This window comes from Petromyzon marinus, chromosome 38, assembly GCF_048934315.1.
Source record: "Petromyzon marinus isolate PM22_M1 ecotype Great Lakes invasive population chromosome 38, UKy_Petmar_22M1.pri1.0, whole genome shotgun sequence".
NCBI lineage: Eukaryota > Metazoa > Chordata > Hyperoartia > Petromyzontiformes > Petromyzontidae > Petromyzon > Petromyzon marinus.
In genome coordinates, this window is record NC_133704.1 from 12,484,341 (window position 1) to 12,509,539 (window position 25,199).

Here is a 25,199-nt window from a genome sequence, read left to right on the forward strand (position 1 = left end):
CCCGACACAGCCAACTAGTAAGGTTTAGTGTCGCGTAAACTAGTGTATAGTGTAGTGTATAGTGTAGTATACTAGTACAGCACTAGTGTATAGTGTAGTGTATAGTGTAGTATACTAGTACAGCACTAGTGTATAGTGTAGTGTATAGTGTAGTATACTAGTACAGCACTAGTGTATACTGTAGTGTATAGTGTAGTGTATAGTGTAGTATACTAGTACAGCACTAGTGTATAGTGTAGTGTATAGTGCAGTGTATAGTGTAGTGTATAGTGTAGTATACTAGTACAGCACTAGTGTATACTGTAGTGTATAGTGTAGTGTATAGTGTAGTATACTAGTACAGCACTAGTGTATAGTGTAGTGTATAGTGCAGTGTATAGTGTAGTATACTAGTACAGCACTAGTGTATACTGTAGTGTGTAGTGTAGTGTATAGTGTAGTATACTAGTACAGCACTAGTGTATAGTGTAGTGTATAGTGCAGTGTATAGTGTAGTATACTAGTACAGCACTAGTGTATAGTGTAGTGTATAGTGCAGTGTATAGTGTAGTATACTAGTACAGCACTAGTGTATAGTGTAGTGTATAGTGTAGTGTATAGTGTAGTATACTAGTACAGCACTAGTGTATAGTGTAGTGTATAGTGTAGTATATTAGTACAGACTAGTGTATACTGTAGTGTATAGTGTAGTGTATAGTGTAGTATACTAGTACAGCACTAGTGTATAGTGTAGTGTATAGTGTAGTATACTAGTACAGCACTAGTGTATACTGTAGTGTATAGTGTAGTGTATAGTGTAGTATACTAGTACAGCACTAGTGTATAGTGTAGTATATAGTGGAGTGTATAGTGTAGTATACTAGTACAGCACTAGTGTAGAGTGTAGTGTATAGTGTAGTATACTAGTACAGCACTAGTGTATAGTGTAGTGTATAGTACAGCACTAGTGTATAGTGTAGTGTATAGTGTAGTATACTAGTACAGCACTAGTGTATAGTAGTGTAGTGTATAGTGTAGTATACTAGTACAGCACTAGTGTATAGTAGTGTAGTGTATAGTGTAGTGTATAGTAGTGTATAGTGTAGTATAGTAGTACAGCACACCGGTTGTGTGTTGGAGAGTAAACCCACAACATATACAATGTGAGTACCGTGACGAGACGGCTGCCTGCTCAGTAGCGCGCATAGCAAGTACACACTGGTTGTTGTATATGTGTGTATCTATGTGTGATTCTCTGTGTGTATCTCTGTGTGTGTATCTGTGTGTATATCTGTGTGTATCTCTGTGTGTATCTCTGTGTGTATCTCTGGGTGTATCTCTGTGTGTATCTCTGTGTGTATTTCTGTGTGTATTTCTGTGTGTGTATCTGTGTGTATATCTGTGTGTGTATCTGTGTGTATCTCTGTGTGTATATCTGTGTGTGTATCTGTGTGTATATCTGTGTATATCTCTGTGTGTGTATCTGTGTGTATCTGTGTGTATATCTGTGTGTGTATCTGTGTGTATATCTGTGTGTATATCTGTGTGTGTATCTGTGTGTATCTCTGTGTGTATATCTGTGTGTGTATCTGTGTGTGTATCTGTGTGTATATCTGTGTATATCTCTGTGCGTATCTCTGTGTGTATCTCTGTGTGTATATCTCTGTGTGTATCTCTGTGTGTATCTCTGTGCGTATCTCTGTGTGTATCTCTGTGTGTATCTCTGTGTGTATCTCTGCGTTGTCTCTGTGTGTGAAACAGCACACACTGCGTACACACACAGTACACACGCAGCACACACTCCATGCACACACAGTACACACACAGTACACACGCAGTACATACACAGTGCACACACAGTACATAGACAGTACACACACAGTACACACACAGCACACACTCCATACACACACAGTACACGCGCAGTACACACAGTACACACATAGTACATAGACAGTACACACACAGTACACACGCAGTACACACAGTACACACACAGTACACACAATGTTGTATATCTATGTATGCCTATGTGTGTATCTCTTATTTATAATTGTGTATGTATCTGTATATATATGTATCTCTATGTGTGCGTATCTGTGTGTGAGACAGCTGCCTGCCCAGTGGCGCACACAGTACACACACAGTACACACACACAGTACACAGACAGTACACACACAGTAGACACACAGTACACAAATAGCGCACACACTACACGCATAGTACACACATAATACACACATAGTACACAAACAGTACACAGTACACAAACAGCACACATGACACACAGTACACACAACACACACAGTACACAGACAGTACACATGACACAGTACACACACAGTACACACATAGTGCACACAGTATACGCATAGTACACACATAATACACACATAGTACACAAACAGTACACACAGTACACAAACAGCACACATGACACACAGTACACACAACACGCAGCACACAGACAGTACACATGACACAGTACACACATAGTACACACACAGTACACACACACAGTACACACACACAGTACACATACAGTACACACACAGTACACACATAGTACACACACAGTACACACATAGTACACACAAAGTACACACATACAGTACACATACAGTACACACAGTACACACAACACACAGTACACAGACAGTACACATGACACAGTACACACATAGTACACACAGTACACATGACACAGTACACACACAGTACACAGTACACATGACACAGTACACACACAGTACACACAGTACACATGACACAGTACACACACAGCACACAGACAGTACACATGAGACAGTACACACACAGTACACACATAGTACACACAGTACAGATAACACAGTACACACACAGTACACACATACAGTACACACACAGTACACACAACACACAGTACACACAGTACACATGACAGTACACACACAGTACACACAGTACACATGACACAGTACACACACAGTACACACAGTACACATGACACAGTACACACAGTACACAAAACAACAAGGCCGTAGCCATGGAGTCAGCATTGGGGGGGACCAAATCTTCCAGGGGGTCTGGGCTCCCCCCGCCCCCCCCCCCCAGAAAAAAAATCTAAATTTGAAAACTAATTTCCTGCCTAAAATATATATAATGCACTAACACATGGGATGTATTATATTACATTGCTCTGTTTTTCTTTTTTACCTTATCTTTTTTCATTGTATGTAATGGCAGAGATGAGGGATTAATAAAGTACAACCATAACCACAATCATATAAACATAAACCTATTTTATAGTAATATATTGGGGGGTGACATTTTGAGCATATTTGAATATATATTATAATTACGGCCTTGCAAAACAGTACACACGCAGCACACACACAGGACAGCACACACACAGGACAGTACACACATACAGGACAGTACACATACAGGACAGCACACATACAGGACAGTACACACACAGAACAGCACACACATACAGGACAGCACACACACACAGGACAGCACACACACAGGACAGCACACACACAGGACAGTACACACAGGACAGTACACACACAGGACAGCACACACACAGGACAGTACACACAGGACAGTACACACACAGGACAGCACACACACAGGACAGTACACATACAGGACAGCACACACACAGGACAGTACACATACAGGACAGCACACATACAGGACAGCACACACAGGACAGTACACACACAGGACAGTACACACACAGGACAGTACACATACAGGACAGTACACACACAGGACAGCACACACAGGACAGTACACACACAGGACAGCACACACATACAGGACAGCACACACATACAGGACAGCACACACATACAGGACAGCACACACACAGGACAGTACACATACAGGACAGTATACACGCAGCACACACACAGGACAGCACACATACAGGACAGCACACATACAGGACAGCACACACACAGAACAGCACACACATACAGGACAGCACGCATACAGGACAACACACATACAGGACAGTACACATACAGGACAGCACACATACATGACAGCACACACACAGAACAGCACACACATACAGGACAGCACGCATACAGGACAACACACACAGGACAGCACACACACAGGACAGTACACATACAGGACAGCACACATACAGGACAACACACATACAGGACAACACACATACAGGACAGTACACATACAGGACAGCACACATACAGGACAGCACACATACAGGACAGCACACATACAGGACAGTACACACATACAGGACAGTACACACGGAGCACACACACAGGACAGTACACATGCAGCACACACACAGGACAACACACATACAGGACAGTACACATACAGGACAGCACACACACAGGACAGTACACATACAGGACAGTACACATACAGGACAGTACACATACAGGACAGCACACACATACAGGACAGCACACATACAGGACAGTACACATACAGGACAGCACACATACAGGACAGTACACATACAGGACAGTACACATACATGACAGTACACATACAGGACAGCACACACACAGGACAGCACACATACAGGACAACACACATACAGGACAGCACACATACAGGACAGTACACATACAGGACAGTACACATACAGGACAGCACACATACAGGACAGTACACATACAGGACAGCACACATACAGGACAGCACACATACAAGACAGTACACACATACCGGACAGTACACATACAGGACAGTACACAACGTCGCCCCACGTCAAACCGAGCGAATGTCTTATGCTGCAGTGCTTCTCGGCGACGCGTGGACCGATCCCGCACAGAGAGTGGGAATCCTGCCCAGGGTTAAGTCTCGCGGCGTTTGACATCGACTCTCGCTTAGAACTCCTGCACGTTGTTATTGTTACGTCGGTTTTTTTTTATTTTTATTAAAATGTTTCTGTTCAGCTCACTTCACCACGCCGGTTCAGATCTCATCACACGCCGCTGATGTTAAACCGAGGCTGTCGCGTCTCTTAGCGTCATGAGCGAATGTTAATCATCATCATTAAATCACCATCATCATCATTAAATCATCATTAAATCACCATCATCATCATTAAATCATCATCATTAAATCACCATCATCATCATGATTTAATAATGAAAATCCTAGGATGGAATGCGAATTATAAATCTGAATTATTTTCATTAACGTTATTAACATTGCACGAGAGTCAAACCCTTTAGAAAAAATGTATGTCACGTATTGTCCTGAATCCCTGTGGTCCTAAATGTCAAGAAAGATATTTCCTGCTTCTTTCATTCAAATCAAGATCGTTCACTCGGAACGGAATACTTTGCACGTTATTATCGGGGTTCATGTTCATAATTTCCCTGATGTGATGCAATGTACAATATACACGTGGGGCGAGGCGAGGCGTGGCTGGTGGATTATACTTCACCACGCTGGTCAATGCGGACACGGATGGGGGAGAGTCCCTCACGTGGCAGCGGGCTGAGTTCAGAAGGCACTGTGCTAACCGCTGCGCCACCGCTCGCTCTGCCGGTTTAACACAGTCGAGATCTTTGGAGAGTCTCCATCATCCCTGATGTTGACTACCTCTCCTGGTATGCAGGAGGTCGCGGGTTCGATCCCGACCCTGATGTTGACTACCTCTCCTGGTATGCAGGAGGTCGCGGGTTCGATCCCGACCCTGACGCCTGCTGCTGCTGCTGCTGTATATTTGGAGTCTGCGTGTCTCGCTCCCCGTGGTCGCGTTGATTTTTCTCCGGTTCCTCCGGTTCCTCCGGGTTTTCCCTCCACGTTTAGAACCAACATCACCACCACGCGTTTAGAGTGTTTGGCTGCTAGACATTTCCACGTGATAAGCCAATACTTCGTTGGGCTATCATTTGTGGTGAGGTCGCTTCTGAAAAAGAGCTACATAGCTCAGTGGGGCCTTACCTGGTAAAATCAAAACATTTAATAGTTTAGTTTAATATACACTATGTACGTTGAACTACTTTCACACCGTACGTAGCTAATCGGCGGTGTGGGGGAAGGACGACTACAAACTAAACACGAAAAGCAGTTCTCATTAAATTCGTTTTTCAATCGAGATTTTAAAGTGCATAGCTTCCTAAACATCGGAGAGGGGACACCTGTGGAAAAAAGAGCTTCATGGCTCATCGGATTTCTCCAGGATGAATACAGCTTCTGATATGAACACCAGGGTTAAACGATTGAGTTGGTTCTTTCAGTGAAGTCACGTAGGTAGAAATAAAATAAGATAAAATAAAATAATATGGATTCCTGCAGTCACGAAAGCTTCAAATCAAGATTGATTGAGTTGGTTTAAAGATAGGGGAGATAGAGATCGATATATGAGAGATCTTCAGAGTGGGGGTAGCCACACAGAAGTCACGTGGTTTACTGGATGGTCTAGCTGGTTTAGATCGAGTATGCAGTATCGATGAGTCTCATTTATCCCGATAAAAAATCTTGCATACAGCGAGAAGCACTAACAATCTTATTGTTAAATATATACGAACGTTGTCTTAACACGTTTGTTTAAGATTATTGTAACTCTTCAGTTAAACCAATGACATATACTGTACAAGGCACCTTTAACTCGTACAACCGCTCTAATTTAAACTATCAAACTAAACGAAAGTAAAAAAAAATAACATTTGTGGTGCAGCGTTGGCACGAAAACCTCAACACAGTAACACCGCCCCAAAGAGGGGGGAAAAACATGTAGAAAATATGCGACGTTTCAGGCAATAGCCCTTCTTCATGGCAGAGCAGTCGTACAGGGTGTTTCAAAATATAGACCCAATTTCAAAGCGGTGTATTTCACGATGGCAACATGTTACAATTACACAAAAAGTTACAAACGGTTTCACGAGTTATCACGTTTCACTAACCATTTTATAAATGCTCTATGTGCCCTCCACCCGCTGTACGGAGAACATCGAGACGATAGTTGAATTCGTCCCAAACGCCTCTCAAAGTGAAGTCTTCTCTTCCACTGAAGTCACCGCTGCTGTGATTCTGTTTTTGAGGTCATCCAGATTAGTCGCTAATGGTGGCACAAAAACACCACGGGTCTTTGACGTATCCCCACAATAAAAAGTCGCAGGGTGTGGTGATGTCTGGGGGTGATCTTGGGGGCCAAGGGCGTAGCGCCGAGTCTTAGGGTGCCGTGCGACCTATCCAACGTTGAGGCAGTGTGTCGTTTAGAAAACGTCGAAATTGCAGGTGCCAATGTGGGGGTGGTCCGTCTTTATTTAAAAAAAAATACAGAGCACCGTCTTCACGTCCTCCTGGTACACAGGAGGACGTGGAGCTGAGTGGACTTGCCGATGACCGGTACCAGCGGTGTCAAGATCGGCCTCTGTGGAGGAGGCTCGTGAAGGACGCTGCTACTGGGCAGTTGGAGGCAGTCGCCCTCCAACAACAACGGAGGGCGGAGGAGCGACGCTCACAACAACGAGCGGAGCGCCGGGTGGCTAAAGCACAGCGGGTTGGCACAGTAGGGGGCACAGGTGGTGCATCAGCCAGTCATCTCAGTCATCTCCGTCGACCCGTGGCACCTGCTGGGTCTGCCCCGTGACCTCCTGCCCGCGGGCGTTCGACACTTCACGTGGCCTCAAGGTGCACATGGCCTGGCACAAGCGTCGTGGTGACGTCACCGCCACTTAGTGGCGAATATCGGTTGTTGTTGTGCTCCGTCTTGCTGAAAAATGAAGTGATCGGAAGTTGAAGTGGTAAGAGTTTCATTCATGGGCGGTTCGTGATTGCAGAGATATAGCGATTTCAAATCGGGTCCATCTGTTTAATTTTAAAAAAAAACACTCTGTATAACGCGGAGCGCGCACCCCGTTGTAACGTGGTTTCGCGACGACGGACTACTTTCTTGAGCTGCGCGGCTGAGCGGCTGAGCGGAGGGACACGGTACGCGGAGTGATACGAGCGTAACGCGGCGGCGTGCCCTCTGCTATTTGGCCCGCCGTCTCAGCAGCACGCGCTGTGCGCGGTAGGAGCGCACAGCGCGCGGGATCTCGCCACGCTTCGTCCGAATGGCATCATATTCTTTGGGTGTTTGGGTAAAGTCACGTCGATAGGTTGAAAGAAAATAACAAACAAAAAAATATATATGGACGACCGCTTGGGTTGCGATCGAAACGTCGTAGTTTTTTTTTTCATTGTTATTTTCTGACTTTACCGAAAGACCCAAAGAATATGAATCCCTGCAGTCACGAAAGCTTCAAGTCAAGTAATTACATCACTTCGGGGGAAAATCCTCGCTGCTCAACGCTGAACTCTTCAGGAACGCGTCGACTCCCGACTACCGCGGTCAAAGTGGTACGTTTGTCGGGCTAGGGTCAGGGTCAAACTGGTGGGGGTCAGGGTCAGGTCAGGGTCAAACTGGTGGGGGTCAGATCAGGGTCAAACTGCTGGGGGTCAGGGTCAAACTGGTGGGGGTCAGGTTCAGGGTCAAACTGGTGGGGGTCAGGGTCAAACTGGTGGGGGTCAGGTTCAGGGTCAAACTGGTGGGGGTCAGGGTCCACGCGTTCAGGCTACTGACGGACTCTCTGTAACTTTACCTGCGGCCATTCGGGGGCCACGCGCTGGACCCAGACTCAGAGCCCCAGAGACCCCGGGGTGAACGATTCACGAGACTCGGTGTTTGAGTTTTAATGATTCATTGGGGGCGGTGGCGGGGGAGGAGGGCTATGGGGTCGCGTGCTTTGTGTCGTAGGGATGAGGGTTCGCGGCTAGCGCCCAAGGCAAAGACGGGTCGAGTTGTATCGGGCGGAGTTGTGGAGTTGAGGGGCGGTGTTTGGGTTTGCAGTTGTTGGGACGACTGCATTGGCTTCTTCTTGCCGAGCGGATGCGGCGGTTTAAGGTCGCACTCGTCACACAAAGAGCTCACCACAGATGAACCGCGACACCTCGTCCATTCCGACACCTCGTCCATCCCGACACCTCGTCCATCCCGACACCTCGTCCATCCCGACAACTCGTCCATCCCGACACCTCGTCCATCCCGACACCTCGTCCATCCCGACACCTCGTCCATCCCGACACCTCGTCCATCCCGACACCTCGCCCATCCCGACAACTCGTCCATCCCGACACCTCGTCCATCCCGACACGGAGCGTCATCGACCGGCAGCGTCACGCGGCGCTCCGCTCGTCACCCTCGCAGCGGCTTCTGGCTGCTCGGCCGTCGAACAAATCCGGTGGCGGTCACCGCATCGTCATCGTCGTCGTCATCATCGTCATCATCGTCGTCATCATCGTCGTAATCGTCATCATAATCGTCATCATCGTGGTCGTCATCGTCGTCATCATCGTCATCATCGTCGTCGTCATCGTCGTCATCGTCATAATCGTCGTCGTCATCGTCGTCATCGTCACCGTCATCGTCGTCATCGTCGTCGTCATCATCGTCGTCGGCATCATCGTCGTCATCGGCATAATCGTCGTCGTCATCGTCGTCATCGTCGTCGTCGGCATAATCGTCATCGGCATAATCGTCGTCGTCATCGTCGTCATCGTCGTCGTCGGCATCATCGTCATCGTCATCATCATCGTCGTCATCGTCGTCATCATCGTTGTGCGGCGCTTTCGGATGCGCTGCTTCCTGCGGCCGTCTGGAACGTCTCTTCCTTGCGGTATCAGGAAGCCACTGGGGGAGCTGCGATGCACTTTTACATCACCATCATCGCGAAAGCCGACGTGTCACACCAAATCATCATCGAGATTGACAAACTCATTTCGACTAGGACTGCTCTTTGTCGTGCTAGTTGTTGCCCTTCCCCCCTCCCCCCGCACCGCCGATTAGCCGGGGTTGGCAACATACGGTGCGAACGAAGTTCAGCATACACACATACAACATACGTGCAACATACTCTTACACACATTACTGTACTTGTGCGATTGTATTATGGGACTATTCGCCTGGTGACTGTGTACCGAATACAAGTAGTTTATTTATGACAGCAGCATAATTGCAGCTTGACACGTGGGGTTTTCGCAACCAATGTTATCGAGAGCACAGGTGGCAATCCACGTGGGCTCGGAATTGCGCGCCCGAGTTCGAGTGCGGCACAGAGACCCAGTGCGTGGGATCGAGTTGTGGGGTTTGGAGGACTATGATCGAAGTCCTATCGGGGTCTTGTGTGATGTGGTTCGCTATTTGCGTCATTGTCAAGTCTAACAGGGGCCTCACAGGGGGCTCCCAGTGGCCCCTGGGATGCAACGAAGAAGTTCGCCGCTCCACGGGACGGGTGGGGAGGGGGGGTAGCTCTAGGAGGAAACTCGAGAACCCGGAGGGAAGTTGGCCAGAACACAGGGAGATCACACAAACTACACTCACTCTGTAGAACACACAAACTACACTCACTCTGTAGATCACACAAACTACACTCACTCTGTAGAACACACAAACTACACTCACTCTGTAGATCACACAAACTACACTCACTCTGTAGATCACACAAACTACACTCACTCTGTAGAACACACAAACTACACTCACTCTGTAGAACACACAAACTACACTCACTCTGTAGATCACACAAACTACACTCACTCTGTAGAACACACAAACTACACTCACTCTGTAGAACACACAAACTACACTCACTCTGTAGATCACACAAACTACTCTCACTCTGTAGAACACACAAACTACACTCACTCTGTAGAACACACAAACTACACTCACTCTGTAGATCACACAAACTACACTCACTCTGTAGAACACACAAACTACACTCACTCTGTAGAACACACAAACTACACTCACTCTGTAGAACACACAAACTACACTCACTCTGTAGAACACACAAACTACACTCACTCTGTAGATCACACAAACTACACTCACTCTGTAGATCACACAAACTACACTCACTCTGTAGAACACACAAACTACACTCTGTAGATCACACAAACTACACTCACTCTGTAGAACACACAAACTACGCTCTGTAGATCACACAAACTACACTCACTCTGTAGAACACACAAACTACACTCACTCTGTAGATCACACAAACTACACTCACTCTGTAGATCACACAAACTACACTCACTCTGTAGAACACACAAACTACACTCACTCTGGAGATCACACAAACTACACTCACTCTGTAGATCACACAAACTACACTCACTCTGTAGATCACACAAACTACACTCACTCTGTAGAACACACAAACTACACTCACTCTGTAGAACACACAAACTACACTCACTCTGTAGATCACACAAACTACACTCACTCTGTAGAACACACAAACTACACTCACTCTGTAGATCACACAAACTACACTCACTCTGTAGAACACACAAACTACACTCACTCTATAGAACACACAAACTACACTAACTCTGTAGATCACACAAACTACACTCACTCTGTAGAACACACAAACTACACTCACTCTGTAGATCACACAAACTACACTCACTCTGTAGAACACACAAACTACACTCACTCTGTAGATCACACAAACTACACTCACTCTGTAGATCACACAAACTACACTCACTCTGTAGAACACACAAACTACACTCACTCTGTAGAACACACAAACTACACTCACTCTGTAGATCACACAAACTACTCTCACTCTGTAGAACACACAAACTACACTCACTCTGTAGAACACACAAACTACACTCACTCTGTAGATCACACAAACTACACTCACTCTGTAGAACACACAAACTACACTCACTCTGTAGAACACACAAACTACACTCACTCTGTAGAACACACAAACTACACTCACTCTGTAGAGCACACAAACTACACTCACTCTGTAGATCACACAAACTACACTCACTCTGTAGAACACACAAACTACACTCACTCTGTAGATCACACAAACTACACTCACTCTGTAGAACACACAAACTACACTCACTCTGGAGATCACACAAACTACACTCACTCTGTAGAACACACAAACTACACTCACTCTGTAGATCACACAAACTACACTCACTCTGTAGAACACACAAACTACACTCACTCTGTAGAACACACAAACTACACTCACTCTGTAGATCACACAAACTACACTCACTCTGTAGAACACACAAACTACACTCACTCACTCTGTAGAACACACAAACTACACTCACTCTGTAGAACACACAAACTACACTCACTCTGTAGAACACACAAACTACACTCACTCTGTAGATCACACAAACTACACTCACTCTGTAGATCACACAAACTACACTCACTCTGTAGAACACACAAACTACACTCTGTAGATCACACAAACTACACTCACTCTGTAGAACACACAAACTACACTCACTCTGTAGATCACACAAACTACTCTCACTCTGTAGAACACACAAACTACACTCACTCTGTAGAACACACAAACTACACTCACTCTGGAGATCACACAAACTACACTCACTCTGTAGATCACACAAACTACACTCACTCTGTAGATCACACAAACTACACTCACTCTGTAGAACACACAAACTACACTCACTCTGTAGATCACACAAACTACACTCACTCTGTAGATCACACAAACTACACTCACTCACTCTGTAGAACACACAAACTACACTCACTCTGGAGATCACACAAACTACACTCACTCTGTAGATCACACAAACTACACTCATTCTGTAGATCACACAAACTACACTCACTCTGTAGATCACACAAACTACTCTCACTCTCTAGAACACACAAACTACACTCACTCTGTAGAACACACAAACTACACTCACTCTGTAGAACACACAAACTACACTCACTCTGTAGAACACACAAACTACACTCACTCTGTAGATCACACAAACTACACTCACTCTGTAGAACACACAAACTACACTCACTCTGTAGATCACACAAACTACACTCACTCTGTAGATCACACAAACTACACTCACTCTGTAGATCACACAAACTACACTCACTCTGTAGAACACACAAACTACACTCACTCTGTAGAACACACAAACTACACTCACTCTGTAGAACACACAAACTACACTCACTCTGTAGATCACACAAACTACACTCACTCTGTAGAACACACAAACTACACTCACTCTGTAGAACACACAAACTACACTCACTCTGGAGATCACACAAACTACACTCACTCTGTAGATCACACAAACTACACTCACTCTGTAGAACACACAAACTACACTCACTCTGTAGAACACACAAACTACACTCACTCTCTAGAACACACAAACTACACTCACTCTGGAGATCACACAAACTACACTCACTCTGTAGAACACACAAACTACACTCACTCTGTAGAACACACAAACTACACTCACTCTGTAGATCACACAAACTACACTCACTCTGTAGAACACACAAACTACACTCACTCTGTAGAACACACAAACTACACTCACTCTGGAGATCACACAAACTACACTCACTCTGTAGATCACACAAACTACACTCACTCTGTAGAACACACAAACTACACTCACTCTGTAGAACACACAAACTACACTCACTCTGTAGATCACACAAACTACACTCACTCTGTAGATCACACAAACTACACTCACTCTGGAGATCACACAAACTACACTCACTCTGTAGAACACACAAACTACACTCACTCTGTAGAACACACAAACTACGCTCTGTAGATCACACAAACTACACTCACTCTGTAGAACACACAAACTACACTCACTCTGTAGATCACACAAACTACACTCACTCTGTAGATCACACAAACTACACTCACTCTCTAGATCACACAAACTACACTCACTCTGTAGAACACACAAACTACACTCACTCTGTAGAACACGCAAACTACACTCACTCTGTAGATCACACAAACTACACTCACTCTGTAGAACACACAAACTACACTCACTCTGTAGATCACACAAACTACTCTCACTCTGTAGAACACACAAACTACACTCACTCTGTAGATCACACAAACTACACTCACTCTGTAGAACACACAAACTACACTCACTCTGTAGATCACACAAACTACTCTCACTCTGTAGATCACACAAACTACACTCAATCTGTAGAACACACAAACTACACTCACTCTGTAGATCACACAAACTACACTCACTCTGTAGAACACACAAACTACACTCAATCTGTAGAACACACAAACTACACTCACTCTGTAGAACACACAAACTACACTAACTCTGTAGATCACACAAACTACACTCACTCTGTAGAACACACAAACTACACTCATTCTGTAGATCACACAAACTACACTCACTCTGTAGAACACACAAACTACACTCACTCTGTAGAACACACAAACTACACTCACTCTGTAGAACACACAAACTACACTCACTCTGTAGATCACACAAACTACACTCACTCTGTAGAACACACAAACTACACTCACTCTGTAGATCACACAAACTACACTCACTCTGTAGATCACACAAACTACTCTCACTCTGTAGAACACACAAACTACACTCACTCTGTAGATCACACAAACTACACTCACTCTGTAGAACACACAAACTACACTCACTCTGTAGAACACACAAACTACTCTCACTCTGTAGATCACACAAACTACACTCACTCTGTAGAACACACAAACTACACTCACTCTGTAGAACACACAAACTACACTCACTCTGTAGAACACACAAACTACACTCACTCTCTAGAACACACAAACTACACTCACTAAACTCACTCTGTAGATCACACAAACTACACTCTGTAGAACACACAAACTACACTCACTCTGTAGATCACACAAACTACACTCACTCTGTAGATCACACAAACTACACTCACTCTGTAGATCACACAAACTACACTCATTCTGTAGAAAACACAAACTACACTCACTCTGTAGAACACACAAACTACACTCACTCTGTAGATCACACAAACTCCACTCACTCTGTAGAACACACAAACTACACTCACTCTGTAGAACACACAAACTACACTCACTCTGTAGAACACACAAACTACACTCACTCTCTAGAACACACAAACTACACTCACTAAACTCACTCTGTAGATCACACAAACTACACTCACTCTGTAGAACATACAAACTCCACTCACTCTCTCTGTAGAACAGGGGGAGATCATACAAACTCCACTCACTCTGTAGAACAGGGGGTGGTCATACAAACTCCACTCACTCTGTAGAACAGGGGGAGATCACACAAACTCCACTCACTCACTCTGTAGAACAGGGGGAGATCACACAAACTCCACTCACTCACTCTTTAGAACAGGGGGAGATCACACAAACTCCACTCACTCACTCTGTAGAACAGGGGGAGATCACACAAACTCCACTCACTCACTCTGTAGAACAGGGGGAGGTCATACAAACTGCACTCACTCTGTAGAACATGGGTACAACATACAAACTCCACTCTCTCTGTAGAATATGGGTAGAACATACAAACTCCACTCTCTCTGTAGAACATGGGTACAACATACAAACTCCACTCTCTCTGTAGAACATGGGTACAACATACAAACTCCACTCACTCACTCTGTAGAACAGGGGTAGAACATACAAACTCCACTCTCTGTAGAACATGGGTACAACATACAAACTCCACTCACTCTGTAGAACATGGGTACAACATACAAACTCCACTCACTCTGTAGAACATGGGTACAACATACAAACTCCACTCACTCTGTAGAACATGGGTACAACATACAAACTCCACTCACTCTGTAAAACATGGGTACAACATACAAACTCCACTCACTCTGTAGAACATGGGTACAACATACAAACTCCACTCACTCTGTAGCTCCCAAAAACTACACTCATTCTGTAGATCACACAAACTACACTCATTCTGTAAATCACACAAACTCCACTCACTCTCTCTGTAGAACAGGGGGAGATCACACAAACTCCACTCACTCACTCTGTAGAACAGGGGGTGGTCATACAAACTCCACTCATCTGTAGAACAGGGGGAGATCACACAAACTCCACTCACTCTGTAGAACAGGGGGAGATCATACAAACTCCACTCACTCACTCTGTAGAACAGGGAGAGATCACACAAACTCCACTCACTCACTCTTTAGAACAGGGGGAGATCACACAAACTCCACTCACTCACTCTGTAGAACAGGGGGTGGTCATACAAACTCCACTCATCTGTAGAACAGGGGGAGATCACACAAACTCCACTCACTCTGTAGAACAGGGGGAGATCATACAAACTCCACTCACTCACTCTGTAGAACAGGGAGAGATCACACAAACTCCACTCACTCACTCTTTAGAACAGGGGGAGATCACACAAACTCCACTCACTCACTCTGTAGAACAGGGGGTGGTCATACAAACTCCACTCATCTGTAGAACAGGGGGAGATCACACAAACTCCACTCACTCTGTAGAACAGGGGGAGATCATACAAACTCCACTCACTCACTCTGTAGAACAGGGGGAGATCACACAAACTCCACTCACTCACTCTTTAGAACAGGGGGAGATCACACAAACTCCACTCACTCACTCTGTAGAACAGGGGGAGATCATACAAACTCCACTCACTCACTCTGTAGAACATGGGTACAACATACAAACTCCACTCACTCACTCTGTAGGACATGGGTACAACATACAAACTCCACTCTCTCTGTAGAACATGGGTAGAACATACAAACTCCACTCACTCACTCTGTAGAACAGGGGTAGAACATACAAACTCCACTCTCTGTAGAACATGGGTACAACATACAAACTCCACTCACTCTGTAGAACATGGGTACAACATACAAACTCCACTCACTCTGTAGAACATGGGTACAACATACAAACTCCACTCACTCTGTAGAACATGGGTACAACATACAAACTCCACTCTCTCTGTAGAACATGGGTACAACATACAAACTCCACTCTCTCTGTAGAACATGGGTACAACATACAAACTCCACTCACTCACTCTGTAGAACAGGGGTAGAACATACAAACTCCACTCTCTGTAGAACATGGGTACAACATACAAACTCCACTCACTCTGTAGAACATGGGTACAACATACAAACTCCACTCACTCTGTAGAACATGGGTACAACATACAAACTCCACTCTCTCTGTAGAACAGGGGTAGAACATACAAACTCCACTCTCTCTGTAGAACATGGGTACAACATACAAACTCCACTCACTCTGTAGAACATGGGTGCAACATACAAACTCCACTCACTCTGTAGAACATGGGTACAACATACAAACTCCACTCACTCTTTAGGACATGGGTACAACATACAAACTCCACTCACTCTTTAGGACATGGGTACAACATACAAACTCCACTCACTCTGTAGGACATGGGTACAACATACAAACTCCACTCACTCTGTAGGACATGGGTACAACATACAAACTCCACTCACTCTGTAGAACATGGGTGCAACATACAAACTCCACTCACTCTGTAGAACATGGGTACAACATACAAACTCCACTCACTCTGTAGAACATGGGTACAACATAAAACTCCACTTACTCTGTAGAACATGGGTGCAACATACAAACTCCACTCACTCTGTAGAACATGGGTACAACATACAAACTCCACTCACTCTGTAGAACATGGGTACAACATACAAACTCCACTCACTCTGTAGGACATGGGTACAACATACAAACTCCACTCACTCTGTAGGACATGGGTACAACATACAAACTCCACTCACTCTGTAGAACATGGGTGCAACATACAAACTCCACTCACTCTGTAGAACATGGGTACAACATACAAACTCCACTCACTCTGTAGAACATGGGTACAACATAAAACTCCACTCACTCTGCAGGACATGGGTACAACATACAAACTCCACTCACTCTGTAGAACATGGGTACAACATACAAACTCCACTCACTCTGTAGGACATGGGTACAACATACAAACTCCACTCACTCTGTAGAACATGGGTACAACATACAAACTCCACTTACTCTGTAGAACATGGGTACAACATACAAACTCCACTCACTCACTCTGTAGGACATGGGTACAACATAAAACTCCACTCACTCTGTAGAACATGGGTACAACATACAAACTCCACTCACTCTGTAGGACATGGGTACAACATATAAACTCCACTCACTCTGTAGAACATGGGTACAACATACAAACTCCACTCACTCTGTAGAACATGGGTACAACATACAAACTCCATTCACTCTGTAGAACATGGGTACAACATACAAACTCCACTCACTCTGTAGAACATGGGTACAACATACAAACTCCACTCTCTCTGTAGAATATGGGTACAACATACAAACTCCACTCTCTCTGTAGAACATGGGTACAACATACAAACTCCACTCACTCTGTAGAACATGGGTACAACATACAAACTCCACTCACTCACTCTGTAGGACATGGGTACAACATAAAACTCCACTCACTCTGTAGAACATGGGTACAACATACAAACTCCACTCACTCTGTAGAACATGGGTACAACATACAAACTCCACTCACTCTGTAGAACATGGGTACAACATACAAACTCCACTCACTCACTCTGTAGGACATGGGTACAGGGGGGGGTCTCGGGGTCCTGCGGGGGGGGGGGTCTAGGGGGGGGTCCCGGGGTCCTGCGGGGCGGGGGGGGCTGCTGAGGCTTCGTGCCCCATCTAACACTGCGAGGTCACGGGGGGGTCAGCGCTGCTGGAGGGAGGGAGGGAGGCGAAGCTTTCGAGTTGCCAAGTGAGAGTTGGAGTCAGGGTTAGGGCTGAGGTGCCTTTGAGCTCGTGCCGTTATTTATTTATTTATTTTACACGCCATTGCCTTTAAGGGGATTAACGGGGGGGGTGAAAGGGGGGGAGGAAGAAGGCTGGGACTGGTGGGGGGGGGGGGGGTTGGGGGGGGTTGTATCGTCAACACCGGCGACGATTATCTGAACCGGTCCTGGGCCTCCCCCTAGGTCGACTCAGCCTCAAACGTGCAGCTGTTGCGATGCGATGTGTACACGTCACTACTGGGGAGACAAAGGCGGCCTGGGTGTGGTGCCGGTCACCCACCCACTCCCTCGTGTGCCGTGTCGGCTTTCATAGGCACCGGTTCTCGGTGCCACGGTGGCTAGGAGATGTTAACTACCTCGCCTGGTGTGCAGGAGGTCGTGGGTTCTACCCCGACCCTGACGCCTGCTGCTGCTGCTGTATATTTGGAGTCTGCGTCTCTCTCTCTCTCCCCGTGGTCGCGTGGATTTTTCTCCAGGATCCTCCGGGTTCTCACCTCCCACATTGAGAATCAACATCATCACCACGCATTCAGAGTTATTTAGCCGCTGGCTCTACATGTCCACGTGGTGATGATGATGTTCATGATAAGCCGCCACTTGGTCGAGCAGCTGTCATTAGTGATGGCCAGGTCGCTTCTTAAAAAACACAGATACGTAGCTCAGTGGGGCCTTACCTGGCTAAAACAATTTAAAATGTTCAAAGTCAAATAGTTTATAGCTGCCCCGTAAAGTAATGCTGAGCACGGTAGGATACGACGCTCTGTGCGTGGTCCACCAACCCCACCTCACAACGCCCGTGTCTCCTTCCTCCACAGAGTCATGTCGGATGAGTTGGGGCCAGGGCCTCGCTCCCCCGCGTCTCCCCCAGAGCCCCCCCCTCCCGCCTCGCCCGGCCACAGTCCCGCCCCCACGCCACAGCAGGTGACACTCCTCACCAGCTCGCTCACCAACTCGCTCACCAACTCACCAGCTCGCTCAGCAACTCACCCGCTCGCTCCCCAACTCGCTCACCAACTCGCTCACCAACTAATCCGCTCGCTCCCCAACTCGCTCACCAACTCGCCCACCAACTCGCCCGCTCACTCACCAGCTCGCTCACCAACTCGCTCACCAACTCACCCGCTCGCTCCCCAACTCGCTCACCAACTCGCCCGCTCACTCACCAGCTCGCTCACCAACTCGCTCACCAACTCACCCACTCGCTCCCCAACTCGCTCACCAACTCGCCCGCTCACTCACCAGCTCGCTCACCAACTCGCTCACCAACTCACCCACTCGCTCCCCAACTCGCTCACCAACTCGCCCGCTCACTCACCAGCTCGCTCACCAACTCGCTCACCAACTCAACCAACTAGCTCCCCAACTCACTCCCCAACTCACCAACTCGCTCACCAACTCACCAACTCGCTCACCAACTCGCTCACCAACTCGCTCACCAACTCGCCCACTCACTCACCAGCTCGCTCACCAACTCACCAACTCGCTCCCCAACTCGCTTCCCGACTCACCAACTCGCTCACCAACTCGCTCACCAACTCACCAACTCGCTCCCCAACTCGCTCCCCGACTCACCAACTCGCTCACCAACTCGCTCACCAACTCACCCGATCACTCACCAACTCACCCACTCGCTCACCAAATCATCCACTCACTGACCAACTCGCTCACCAACTGACTCACTCACTCACCCACTCACGAACACACAGAATTGCTCACCGAATCTCCGATGCACTCTCATAGTCAGCCATCCACGAAACCACCCACGCATCCACTGACTCACCAACTCACTCACCTGATCCCTGTCTCACCAGCTCAATCACTCACCCATCCACGAACTGTCAACACTTACTCACCTATTCACTCGCTCACTCACCTAACCAACTTACCCATTCACCCACCCACTGAACTTACCAAAGTGATCACCACTCACCCAATCACTCACTCACCCACCCATCTACTAACTCAACAGGTGAACTCACTCGCCAAAGGACTCACAGGCTGTGTGAAGGTGCAGTGGGGAGCGGTGGGGCAGCGGTTAGCAGCGCACTGCACAGCGAGCCCGGCGAGCCCGAGTTCGATTCCCGCTCACGACCAATAGCAGTGGCGAACATTTTCACCGGTCCTGAGCCTCCCCTAGGTCGACTCTGCATCAAATGAGTACCTGGTGCGGTGGTGCAGTAAACATCGCCACTGGGGAGACAAAGGCGGCCGGGCGTGGTGCTGACCACCCACCCCCTCGTGTGCCGTGCCGGCCTTCACAGGTGCTGCTCGCTCACAGCACTTGCCCCAACACTCTGTGAAGGCTACACGGGGGGTCTTTGTATTTTTTATTGTATAGCGTGGGGAGCGTAACGGTCAGCGTGCTACACTGCTCGCCGAACGAATCCGGCCACCGGAGTTCGATTCCTGCTCACGACCAACATCTGAACCGGTCGTGGGCCTCCCCTACGTCGACTCAGCCTCAAATGAGTACCCGGCGCTCTGCGTGAACATCGAGAGGACGAGGGGCGGCCGGGCGTGAGGCTGGCCACCCCACCACGTCGCGTGGACGTGCCGGCCTGCTGCTGCCGCTCGCTCCTCGCGGCACTTGCCCCAGCGGTGTGTCGAGGCTACCTGGGGGGTCTTTGTCTGTGCAGGGCGGGCTGGAAGGGGCGCGCGTCCACCTGCACGAGAAGGAGCTGTGGGCGCGCTTCCACGACGCAGGCACCGAGATGATCATCACCAAGGCGGGCCGGTGAGAGAAACGCGACGCGCAAGGCACAACGCACACTACACAATGTACACACAACACACACAGCACACACACAACACACACACACACACACACAACATACACAACATACACAACACACACACAACATACACAACACACACACAACATACACCACACACAACATACACCACACACACAACACACACAACACACACACAACATACACAACATACACCACACACACAACACACACAACATACACAACATACACCACACACACAACACACACACACACACACAACACACACCACACACACAACACACACAACATACACAACATACACCACACACACAACATACACCACACACACAACACACACCACACACACAACATACACCACACACACAACACACACCACACACACAACACACACACAACATACACCACACACACAACATACACCACACACACACCACACACACAACATACACCACACACACACAACATACACAACACACACAACACACACCACACACACAACACACACCACACACACAACACACACAACACACACACAACATACACCACGCACACCACACACACAACATACACCACACACACAACACACACAACACACACAACACACACAACACACACACACAACACACACAACATACACCACACACACCACACACACAACATACACCACACACACAACATACACCACACACACAACACACACCACACACACATAACATACACAACATACACCACACACACAACATACACCACACACACAACACACACCACACACCACACACACAACACACACCACACACACAACACACATAACATACACAACATACACCACACACACAACATACACCACACACACAACACACACCACACACACAACACACATAACATACACAACATACACCACACACACAACACACACAACATACACCACGCACACCACACACACAACATACACCACACACACAATGCACACAACACACACCACACACACCACACACACAACATACACACAACACACACACAACACACACACAACACACACACAACATACACCACACACACAATGCACACAACACACACAACACACACAACACACACACACGACACACACAACATACAACACACACACACACCACACACACAACACACACACAACACACACCACACACACAACATACACCACACACACAACATACACCACACACACAACACACACAACACACACCACGCACACCACACACACAACATACACCACACACACAACATACACAACACACACAACACACACAACATACACAACATACACCACACACACAACATACACCACACACACAACACACACAACACACACAACACACACAACACACACACACCATACACACAACACACACAACACACACAACACACACAACATACACACAACACACACACAACACACACCACACACACCACACACACACAACACACAACACACACACACAACACACACACAACACACACACAACACACACACACCATACACACAACACACACAACACACACAACATACACACAACACACACACAACATACACCACACACACAACACACACCACACACACAACACACACACACACCACACACACAACACACACACAACACACACAACATACACCACGCACACCACACACACAACATACACCACACACACACAACATACACCACACACACAACACACACCACACACACAACACACACACAACACACACACACAACACACACACACGACACACACAACATACAACACACACACACCACACACACCACACACACACGACACACACAACACACACACAACATACACCACACACACAACATACACCACACACACCACACACACACAACACACACACAACACACAACACATACACCACACACACAACACACACAACACACACAACACACACACAACACACACAACATACACCACACACACCACACACACACAACACACACACACCACACACACACCACACACACACCACACACACAACACACACACAACACACACACACCACACACACAACACACACACAACACACACACACCACACACACAACACACACCACACACACACACAACACACACACACAACACACACCACACACACACCACACACACAACACACACAACACACACACAACACACACAACGCACACAACACACACACACAACACACACAACGCACACAACACACACACACAACACACACAACACACACAACACACACACAACACACACAACGCACACAACACACACAACACACACACAACGCACACAACTCGGGGGTGCGGCTCCTCTCCCTCGACACGGTCTCGTCCTCGCTGAGCGAGACGCGCCCCCTGCCACCGCTGAGCGAGACGACCACTTGTGGTGTGTGACGGGGGACCGCTTTGTGTGTGACAGGAGATCACTTTGTGTGTGACGGGAGACCACTTGTGGTGTGTGACAGGAGACCACTTGTGGTGTGTGACGGGAGACCACTTGTGGTGTGACGGGAGACCACTTGTGGTGTAACGGGAGACCACGTGGTGTGTGACGGGAGACCACTTTGTGTGTGACGGGAGACCACTTTGTGGTGTGTGACGGGAGACCACTTTGTGTGTGACAGGAGACCACTTGTGGTGTGTGACGGGAGACCACTTGTGGTGTGTGACGGGAGACTACTTTGTGTGTGACGGGAGACCACTTTGTGTGTGACGGGAGACCACTTGTGGTGTGTGTGACGGGAGACCACTTGTGGTGTGTGTGACGGGAGACCACTTGTGGTGTGTGACGGGAGACTACTTTGTGTGTGACGGGAGACCACTTGTGGTGTGTGACAGGAGACCACTTGTAGTGTGTGACAGGAGACCACTTGTGGTGTGTGACAGGAGACCACTTTGTGTGTGACGAGAGATCACTTGTGGTGTGTGACGGGAGACCACTTTGTGTGTGACGGGAGACCACTTGTGGTGTGTGTGATGGGAGACCACTTTGTGTGTGACGGGAGACCACTTTGTGTGTGACAGGAGACCACTTTGTGTGTGACGGGAGACCACTTGTGGTGTGTGACAGGAGACCACTTGTGGTGTGTGACGGGAGACCACTTTGTGTGTGACGGGAGACCACTTTGTGTGTGACGGGAGACCACTTTGTGTGTGACGAGAGACCACTTGTGGTGTGTGACGAGAGACAACTTGTGGTGTGTGACGGGAGACTACTTTGTGTGTGACAGGAGACCACTTTGTGTGTGACGGGAGACCACTTGTGGTGTGTGACGGGAGACCACTTGTGGTGTGTGACAGGAGACCACTTTGTGTGTGACGGGAGACCACTTGTGGTGTGTGACAGGAGACCACTTGTGGTGTGACGGGAGACCACTTGTGGTGTGTGACGGGAGACAACTTGTGGTGTGTGACGGGAGACCACTTTGTGTGTGACGGGAGACCACTTTGTGTGTGACAGGAGACCACTTGTGGTGTGTGACGGGAGACCACTTGTGGTGTGTGACGGGAGGCAACTTGTGGTGTGTGACGGGAGACCACTTTGTGTGTGACAGGAGACCACTTGTGGTGTGTGACGGGAGACCACTTGTGGTGTGTGACGGGAGACCACTTTGTGTGTGACGGGAGACCACTTGTGGTGTGTGACGGGAGACAACTTGTGGT

General features: G+C 47.4%; 1 protein-coding gene across 2 annotated transcripts in view; it reads left to right on the top strand.

Annotated features, from left to right (window-relative positions):
- LOC116950306 (uncharacterized) overlaps positions 1-25,199 on the top strand; it is a 61,757-nt gene that overhangs the window by 18,773 nt on the left and 17,785 nt on the right. The window contains exons 1-3 of one of the 2 annotated variants that reach the window (XM_076072678.1): positions 7,541-8,317; positions 19,574-19,679; positions 21,395-21,492. In XM_076072678.1, coding sequence (XP_075928793.1) covers positions 19,578-19,679; positions 21,395-21,492 — 200 coding nt within the window. In that variant the 5' untranslated portion in view covers positions 7,541-8,317; positions 19,574-19,577. Of the gene's footprint in view, positions 1-7,540; positions 8,318-19,573; positions 19,680-21,394; positions 21,493-25,199 lie in introns of those variants that run through there. The other variant, XM_076072679.1, reaches the window with a different exon arrangement.